The 10,421-nt window shown below is 38.9% G+C and overlaps 1 protein-coding gene across 1 annotated transcript; it reads left to right on the forward strand.

Moving 5' to 3' along the window:
• The first annotated feature begins 1,368 nt into the window (after window positions 1–1,368).
• On the forward strand, window positions 1,369–10,421 carry LOC111229549 (tyrosine-protein kinase CSK-like). Its single transcript, XM_022755905.1, has 12 exons — window positions 1,369–1,513; window positions 1,620–1,733; window positions 1,928–2,040; window positions 5,560–5,779; window positions 6,505–6,598; window positions 6,728–6,793; window positions 7,105–7,204; window positions 7,335–7,425; window positions 7,515–7,588; window positions 8,432–8,627; window positions 8,744–8,830; window positions 9,325–10,421. The coding sequence occupies exons 1-12, from the start codon at window positions 1,499–1,501 to the stop codon at window positions 9,508–9,510; spliced, it is 1,356 nt and encodes a 451-aa protein (XP_022611626.1). The 5' UTR covers window positions 1,369–1,498; the 3' UTR covers window positions 9,511–10,421.

Consider the following 10,421-nt stretch of genomic DNA (forward strand, 5'->3'; position numbering starts at 1 on the left):
TTCTTGTTTTTCTCGTGACCTTCTGCGCAGTGTGGAATGTGTCAAAGTGAAGCATAGAAAATATGGGTTGGGATGCGCAGTGGGGGCGTCTGCTGTGTTGATGGGCGTGGGAAATGTGTCCAGATAGTTTTGTCCCTCGATGCAGAAAGACAGCTGCAGTACTCTATAGGGGACGACTGTGCCACATCCTCATCATACTGAGTGATGACAGTCCTCTCTGGGACACATGGGAGTTTTTAGTCTCACATGTGGTGTCTGTTAAGAGGTTATTTATTCAAGGTTTTGTCTGAAAGGTAATGTTTGTGAGAGAACAAACTTGCATTTAAAATGATGTGTTCAGGCAACGAAATCAGCAGATTGTGTTGTTTTTTTCATGTGTCTAAGATCCCCTCCCTCATATTGGAGTATATTCTAAATCTGGGCTCTCATACAGGAAGCTGACTTCATAGTGATGGACATGTCAGAGGATGTGACCTCGTGTAAAGACAGAGAGCTATCAAAGCCAGGATTTTCCCTGACCATTGAGCCCTGTCACCTTTCCATGGGAACTGATACAGGAAGAGAGGAAGCAGGGTTTTGGAAGGGGGGGGGGGGTTAAGCATTACTTTATCCATAGGTCATCATTTCATTATGACGCCTCTGCTCTGATTTGTTGTGTAAGTATCATGGAAACACTGCCTCGGGTGATTAAGGTTACTGTCACAGTGGCTGCTCTACTGACGTAAAGAAGCGCTGGGCTGGATGAGTCCCTTGGGCCTGGTCAGATCTCACCACAAGTTTGCATTCCAGTGTTGAGGAGAGCTATCATGATTCCTGCACGGCCCAGTCATTGGGGCTCAGAACCAGTGTGTGTCCATTTTAGGTCAAAATGGACAGTGTTGCCATATGAAATACAAAACTACAAAGCAGATGAAGTTTCATTCCTTTTATTCATCAGCTAGAATATTTTTCCAAAATGTATGTTGTAGTATATTTCTGTCTTTTTAAGTTGTGTTATTGGTCCATCTTTCTACTGAAAGCCGCTCTTTATGCAGATACTATTGTTCTGCGTCACGGAAACATTCTGCCCCAGTTGTGAAAGTGTGATTTAAAGAAGAAGACTTGTCAGTTCTGCTTTCTGTATTAGCACGTTATTTTTACTGACATTGCCTGATCGTATGCCAGCCTAGAAGGATATGATAATAGCTGACTTGTTTGCTGTGAATTACTATGCACCCCTGCACAGCAAAACGCCAAATTCTCTGTCTTCCTGAGCATATGTTTGTGGTTAAGTGAATACCTTTGAATGAGGTTTGTCATATTTTAAAGTAAGTTCTGTTTTTTCTTCATAGGTACTCTCTCTCTGTGTGTGCGTGTGTGTGCGTGTGTGCGTGTGTGTGCGTGTGTGTGCGCGTGTGTGTGTGTGTGTGTGTGTGTGTGTGTGTGTGTGTGTGTGTTTACCAGCTCTAATGGTAGCAGCTAGAAAACCCCACCTGTGAGAGGATCGAACCGCCTCATCATGACAGAGGTCCAGGTAAGACAGGCCTCTAGAGGACAAACAGGGCTGCGTGTCAGAACATAGATAGAGAAACAAAAATGTGATTTGTTTACTAATTAGGGATCTGCCCACGTCCCCACAGACTCCATGGCCGCAGGGCACAGAGTGTGTGGCCAGGTACAACTTCAAAGGCACATCAGAACAGGACCTGCCCTTTAACAAAGGAGATGTGTTGACTATCATTGTCGTCACAAAGGTAACGTTTCATATGCTACACCTCTGCCCTATAAAGATAGAGTGTTTCTTTTTAGTTCTCATGCATGTGAATTTGACACTGACACTTATTGTCTCTAAATATGAAAGGACATGGAAGGACTTCAGTGTTATGTTACTTACATTACAACATAAATATTTATTCATTTTAGCCATTGCTGACATTTTGTGTTTCAGGATCCAAACTGGTACAAAGCTAAAAATTCTGCAGGTCGTGAGGGAACAATCCCGGCCAACTATGTTCAGAAAAGGGAAGGTGTAAGATCTGGAGGCAAACTGAGTCTTATGCCGTGAGTATGCAGAATATTCTGGCTTATTTAGTTCCGATGGCCAATGCAATCTTACACTTTCATAGCAAACGGAATTAGGCTTTTTTATTTGCTGTCTATAGTACATCTGAAAAGTTTTTTCCACATCAGCTTTGTGTGGTGTCTGCAGCGATGGCTAAAATAACTCCACTTTACCCTCGTCCTATGGCTGTGTAGCTGCTGAAGGCAGATGGCCTATTTGTCGGGGCACCGACGCCTTAGTTATGTGAATGGAGACCACAGTTGGGTCAGGCTGTGTTGTAATTGCAGTGCACTTGTGTCTGTTTCCAATGCAGCTCTGCTTGAACTCTGCACAGTTTCCTGTTGTTTGTTTTCTATCTCAGACTGAAGTAATCTCAAAAATCTCCTTGTTTGTCCGTATGACAAGTTTCCGTGTGCATGCATGTGCATATTTGTATGAATGACAGGCTTAAGGTGGATATAAAACCTCTACACATCCCTGTTAAAATGACAGGTTTTTGTGATGTAAAAGAATGAAAGATTCATTTTTAGAACATTTTCCACCTTTAATGTGACCTATAACCTATAATGTTCAAGTGAAAAACAAATTGAAACCATTTATGAAAAAGAAAAACTTACAATAACCCGGTTGCGTAAGTGTGCACACCCTCTTATATTTAGATGTGAGAATCAACCAATCACACTCAAACTCATGTTAAATAGTATTATATACCTGCCATTGATTAAAGTGACTGTGATTAACCCAGTTTAGCATTTCCTGTAGGGTTTTCTTGACATCTTCTTAGTTGCAAAGGCCATGAATGGGATCTCACTGTTGAAAAGTATCAATCAGGAGAGGGGTACAAAAGAATTTCCAAGGCATTACATTTACCATGGAAGACAGTGAAGACAATCATCATCGAGTAGAGAAAATATGGCACAACAGTGACATTACTAAGGACAGGACGTCCCTCCAAAATTGATTAAAAGACAAGGAGAAAACTGGTCATTGAGGCTGCCTGAGGGCCGACAGCAACATTAAAGGAGCAGCAAGAATTTCTAGCAAGTACTGGTTGCTCCCTACATGTGACAACAATCTCCCGTATTCTTCATCTGTCTGTGCTATGGGGTAAAGTCGCAAGACAGAAGCCTTTTCTCACAAAGAAAAACGCACCCAAACCTCCGGATAAATTGCACTTATTGAATAGATGTAGTACTTAGAACTTACACCAAGGTCTCTTGCTGCACTGAAGCTTTAGTGTTGTCCCTCACTTGTCCCTTTGGATAAAAGCCTCTACAAAATGAGTAAATGTAAATGCATCCAGTCTCCCAAAACCATGTGTAAAAATGTGTTATGGTCTGATGAGACTGACTATGAACTTTTAGGTCAGAATACCTAAAGGTATGTTTGGTGCAAAACAACATAGCACATCAAAAGAACACCATACCCACAATGAAGCATGGTAGTGGCAGCATCATGGTTTAGGGTTGCTTTTCTTCAGCCAGAACTCAAGCTTTAGTCAAGGTGGAGGGAATTACAAACGACAATGACCCAGAGCATACATCCAAATCAACAAAGGAATGGCTTCACCACATGAAGATTAAAGTTTTGGAATGACCCAGCCAGAACCCAGACCTGAATCCACCTGACCTGAGGAGGGCTGTGCACAGGAGAGGCCCTCACAATTTGACGGATCTGGAATGTTTGAGACTCTTACACCAAAAAGACTGAGTGCTGTAATAAAACCAGTATTAGTTTAAGGGTATGCACACTTATGCAACCAGGTCATTGTGAGCAAACGATCTTGGTAGAAATGCAACACCTTTTTACAAGTGCATTATAATAATGTTAAAAGAACCGACACAAGTCGAGGAACGCCAGATGACCTTCTCTTATAAAATGCTGTTCTCATTATTGTAAATATCACCAGTATTTAATCTGGGAGCAAAATGGTACAGGGCCTCTGAGTGGAGGCAGAATTATGTTTTATAAAATGACAAATCTGCCTCTTCCTAGAACTAAGAGGAAAGCTATTTGGATTTCAGTGGAGAAAAAAGCTTTTGTCTCAGTTTTCCGACAAGATTTTTTATGTTATATTTAAATGTAACTTTCTCATGGAGGCAGATGCAAATGAATTTACTGTACATTCTGTGACTTCTTCAGTAATAAAAGTGGTCACGGTGGATATGCAAAATACTGAAATCTATACTTCTGATTGATAACAGTATTTATTTTATTTGCATTAAGGCCCCATTTGAGGTAAATGATAACATCATGAAGTGGACCATTAAACAAGGACAGATGAAAATTTCTCAAAGGCTAATGAAAAATAATCAACAACACAGGCCCAACATGGACCTCGCCAGTATTACCTTATTGACTGGCAGGAATTCAGATGGTACAGCATTCTTGATTGTCTAAATTGTTAATCAGATCAATTAAAACTAAAAGCTGAAATGGTTCAGTGATGGGCATTAAACCAGACTGATGTGGGGAAAGGAAAATAATACTTTCAGCTGATTATTGACAAGCAGAACAACTGGTTCAAAGCAAAAATCAGCTCCTGCACATTGTCAACACTTAGGGTGAACTTATTCAGTAGCTATATTTCATCAGGCATTTCATACAACAAATGACAATGAGCCTGCACATACACACACACACACACAGAAACATCAGCCATGGACTATGGACCAAATAGTCAACGGACAAATAAGCAAACACACACAGGATGAAGTGAAGGAAAGAAAATATATTATTAGGGTTCATTAAGGCTAATTCCCCTTGACCTACTGCACAAAAATTTAAATCAGTTGACAATGGGAAAAACCATAAGGTCACAAAAATTATTACACAGAAAGTAGATTCATTTTAAGAATAAATAGGGAACATCATAAATCATATCAAAAGAAACCAATGAAATATTACACTTAAACCCTCAGAGTCTGAATAGAAAACATTAATTCCCAAAATGACAAAAAATAAATAGGGCAAATATTCAGTACATAATCACTTGAGCACAAATTACAAGAACATAGATAGAAAAATAGAAAAGGGACAGCTTGGAAATGGGATGTTAAGGTCACTGATCTCGATTTTACAGGGGGGACCACATAAACCAGCTTCCACATGTGAGGCCCTATCCAAAATGTAATAAGATTAAATGTATATGTTATAATAGCACTTAATACATATAAAGTACTTTTAAATATTTGTATAATAAAATAAAATACAAAAAAAAACCTGTCTGTACAGGTACGAACTGTCTTCGTAGAAATTAGTAAAAATAAGAGGAGAAATATGTTTTGTAATGACTGATGCAGGCAGAGGAAATCAGCAGAAAAGATCAATGTAGATTTCAATCATTAGGTTTCTCAAGTCTACACATTATCATAATTTTAAGGATTTTTGTGCTACATTTTCAAAACATTTTGTTTATATTTATTTAATTCACTGCGATTAAGATGAGTTTTGGTGACTGAGTTGTGGTGGTCTATTTTGTGGATGTACTGATGCCTCTCTGCCTCTTCCACTCCCAGATGGTTTCACGGGAAGATAACGCGGGATCGGGCAGAGCAGCTGCTTCACCCACCTGAAACAGGCCTGTTCTTAGTGCGAGAGAGCACCAACTTCCCCGGTGACTACACCCTGTGTGTGAGCTGCGATGGCAAGGTGGAGCACTACCGCATCATTTACCACAACGGCAAGCTCACTATTGATGAGGAGGGGTTTTTTGAAAATCTCATGCAGCTGGTTGAGGTAAGACACAATATTAGTTTTTGTTTTCTAAATAAAACTAGGTGCTTCTGATGTTTGCTCTCGTGCTATATTGAGTCTACTGTATGTATGGTGTACTTTCCTGTTTTAGAGTTCCTGTGTCTTTGTGCTACCTCATAGACCACATACAGTTCCTGGAACAAATAATGAACAGGAAGTGTCAAAGAGGAAGAGTGAACAGTATGCTGAGGTTCAGAGTTCTAACCTCAAAAAGACGCCAGTCATTTTACCCTAAAACAGAAGTGCATATCAATTTAAAATGACTCCTTTTCCTGTGTGAAACATTTCTGGCAAGCAGCAAACAAAATATTCTACAGAGTAAAATAGATGTGTAAGTTCAGTATGACCTATTTAGGGGGAAACCTTATCAGTCAGCCATTCTGTCTTTTCTCATTAGACCAGACAGCCCTCTACTGGTCATTGTGAAGCGCTGCACACTGAGTTTTATTGCTTCTAAACTGTAATGTTGGTGGGATTTTTTTCATCATATATATGTTTATTGAAGCTCCATTAGTGTTAAAGAAGTTGGTACAGTTGTATGTGGTTCTGGTGTTTTTCGTGCTCTAGTAAACATTTTCTTTGATGGTACAAGGCCATGAGTAATTGACACTCCTCCAAAGTGATGTAATGCTTTCGTTTCCACTTTATGTTCATTTTACTCCTCATTTCTCCTGGTTGGTTTTTAATTTGTCTTTGTTTGTATCTAGCACTACACCAAAGATGCAGATGGCCTGTGCACCAAACTAATCAAGCCAAAGGTGGAGGAGGGGACGGTGGCCGCTCAGGATGAATTTTCCAGGAGTAAGGCTCAGTTTTTCAGTCTTTTACAATTCATGTGACTGTGACACTGCAACCCTTTTGTCTATGAGAAGCATGTATGGGCCTGTTGTGTCTCAGCTGCATGCTGTTTTCTCTTCAAATGGCCAACAGGTGGCTGGTCAATGAGCAGGAAGGACCTCAAACTGCAGCAGGTTATTGGAAAAGGAGAGTTTGGAGGCAAGTTCACATTTAAACCTTGGCTAAATTTACACTGCAGAGTACAAGTGATCCAATTTATTTTATTGCTCACATGTTGCAGGGATCATAAATGTATTATGAACATGTACTAATGCAATTTTCATATCCATGAAGATTAATTTAGTAAAATGTTTGGTTAAACTACATTTAAATACCAGATTAATACATTTTGTTTGCAGAACATATGATTTTTTCACCTATTTCACCTTTTCTTCAGTTCAGGGTCAGATAAATACAGTTTCCCTGATTGTGTACCAACAGCACATTGTTATTGTTTGTGATTGTTCCAGATGTCATGGTTGGAGACTACAGAGGGACTAAAGTAGCTGTGAAGTGCATAAAAAATGATGCTACAGCACAGGCCTTTATTGCAGAGGCTTCTGTCATGACGTAAGGGTCATTAAATATTTTGTTATATTTATATACATATATATATATATACATATATATACATTTTTTTTTTTTAGAAACACAAACAACCCCAAAATAACATGTCTGTGTGCTCTTCCTCCTCCCTCAGGCAACTACGGCACGATAACCTAGTGCAGCTGCTTGGAGTGATAGTAGAGGAAAACGGGAGTCTGTTCATTGTTACGGAGTACATGGCCAAGGTAGGTGGCTGACTGTCTGACCAGCTGATCATTTGTCAAAATCCAGGACGTAGTAATGAATGTGTCACACGTTTGTTTGTTTTTCTCAGGGCTGTTTAGTTGACTACTTACGTTCCAGAGGCCGGACAGTACTTGGTGGAGACGCTCTCCTTAATTTTGCACTGTGCGTATTTCTGCAGTTATCCACAATATCTCGAGTCATACTGTATTAAAGGTAGACGGTGGAGTTTTTGACCACTAGGGGCGTGGAGCACTATTTTGATGACCAGGTGGCAGATTTGTGTGTATTTTGGCTCATGCACATAAGCACAGAGGTGAAATGATACTCTTGCAACTGTAGAAGATCAGAATGCAAATACGTGTTGGGGTGCATACTGCAACAGAATGTGAAACAAAATTCATACTACACATTATAATTGGTCTAATGAATCCACAAAGCAATTTCTTTACAGCATGCAAATAGCTAATGCTTTGTCCATTTTTGTTTTTTTCTCATTTACATCTTAAAATATTTATTAATTACGTTAATACGGTTTAATGACTTTAGGAAAATCTCACTAAGATTGGAAACTCTTGCTTAATGTGTTTGTAAAATAGACTTGCGGGAGTAGCCCTCCTGCAAAATGAACCATTATTACCAAATGAGAGGGACAAGCTGTCTTTCAGTTTGAGGCAGTTACACACATCAACAGTTGGTGGTTATGATGCAATGTAAAACAGCAACAGTGCTCCAGTAAACAAGGAGAAGATGAAGAGAAATGAGCTTCACAAATGTTGACTCATTGGAAATGCATTCGGCCTGCTTGTCAGGTGAACGCATCTTAGATGAGAAACATTGAATGTAAACCGTTTGTTTATAAGAATACTCCACACTGTATCTTTAAGATTGCCCATATTTTGTGGTATCATCAGAAAATTTCTTCAGCACATTACTTGAGGCCAGGATTGAGAGTTTAAAAGGAAACATCCTTGAGGTTCTCAGCTTTTCTTTTCTGCACCTGCACAGAGACGTCTGTGAAGCCATGGCGTACCTGGAGGCAAATAACTTTGTCCACCGAGACTTAGCAGCCCGAAACGTTCTGGTGTCAGAAGACAACATCGCTAAAGTCAGTGACTTTGGTCTGACCAAGGAGGCCTCTTCCACTCAAGATACTGCTAAGCTTCCGGTGAAATGGACATCACCAGAGGCCCTCAGAGAAAAGGTACACTGTTATTTAGAGGGAATGCTGACCATACTGAGTAGTGTGCTTTCCCATTTTTTTTACCAACCACGCAGTGACAGAAACTCTGACATCTATGTTTCTCTCTTAACTGATAGAAATTTTCCACCAAATCAGACGTTTGGAGCTACGGTATTTTGCTTTGGGAGATTTACTCTTTTGGCCGAGTGCCTTATCCAAGAATTGTAAGTATCAATATCTTTTTGTGAGGCATACAGAAAATATGAAGGAGGAATTTTAAGTCAGAGATTAATCAATTAGCAATGATTTACAGTCTATATTCTTTAGCATTAATGCTTGAGAATATATTTATTATTATACTTATGGGAAAATAGTGATATACTTTGTGGCTTCTATAAAAGATTGAAATGTTAATTTAAGTAATGCACATAACAGAAAAATCCATAACTGTTAAAGACAATAAAAATGTTGAAATAAATTCCCAAGTACTGCAAGATTTAGAAGAGCAAAACTTTAATTTTTTATTTTAAAAAAAAACAAACAACTTCTTCATCTGCCGTGTTATTTAGTCGGTTGAAAGCGTTTTTCACCAATCACATCGTGTGTGTGAAATTGCAAATTGTGTGACACAGAAGGTTCATACTACTTAATCAAAATTGATTAGATTGTCTCCTGTCCATGGAACACTTTGTACCAACAACTTTCCTCTTTTCTGTAGCCATTAAAAGATGTAGTGCCTAGAGTGGAGAAGGGATACAAAATGGACTGTCCAGATGGCTGTCCTGAAGTGGTCTATAACATCATGAAACAGTGCTGGAACCTGGATCCTGCTGCTCGACCAAGCTTTCAAATGCTGAAGGAGTGGCTTCAACATATCAGCCAAGGGATGGGAAAAAAACCGTGAGACATCTGACAGCGAGATCTGAAACGAAAAGTGACTTTCCTCTTCCTTCATTTTGATCACTCGGACCACAACCAGGGATGAAAAAATTGATCTCACGGACTGTATTTTTTGGCAAAGTTCACAACATATACTGTTTTCCTTAACTGTTAAATATGAGTGTCAGAATGTAGGTTTCATAGTGTCTCAGGTTGCTCAAACTGCAGTGACTCTTAGTTACTGACTCAGTTGCTCTAGTAAGTCTTGCACTCTGTTATCAAGAGTGAATAATTAACTGTCATATCGAAGGGTGCTGTCGCAGAGCCACAGTCCCTTGGCCTGTTTTTTTTATATCTTTTATGTCCTTTCCAGTAATATCCATGGTCATATCGGCGGCTTCATTTCATTTTATGAACTTTTGAACATCATTTGACTAAGCTGATTGAAACTGTGGTATCAGTTTAAAGAGGAAAGATGCTTCAAAAGTAGAAATGCAACTTTGACATGTCATAACTTGCTGTATTTTTTTTTTTTTTTTTTTTTTTTTTTTTTTCAGTTTCCAGGTACACCTTTTTTGCATGAAATGGTGAATGTTGAATTGTTAAAAGGACTAAGTTAAAATGACTATAATTATGCAGCTTTATTTGTTCATGGTTATATAATTTTTAATTTGCCTACTTTTGAATCCCTCTGTACGTCTAAAAAGAAGCACACATTTTGACCAATGCCATCTTTACTACTGATATAACAACACCATTCAGCTCAGTCATCATTCCCATGTATGCAATTTTTTCATCTGACTTAAAAAAAAATGTTTTACTTTGCAAATCTTTCGATTTAATCAAACTATCTGGATTTTGTATGTAATGAGAAAAGGAAAATGCTAATAAGTTTACTTTGCTGCCATTTTCAACAATAAAAAGTAATTAATTTTG

Source organism: Seriola dumerili, unplaced genomic scaffold, assembly GCF_002260705.1.
Source record: "Seriola dumerili isolate Sdu_G_001 unplaced genomic scaffold, Sdu_1.0 BDQW01000242.1, whole genome shotgun sequence".
Taxonomy (NCBI): domain Eukaryota; kingdom Metazoa; phylum Chordata; class Actinopteri; order Carangiformes; family Carangidae; genus Seriola; species Seriola dumerili.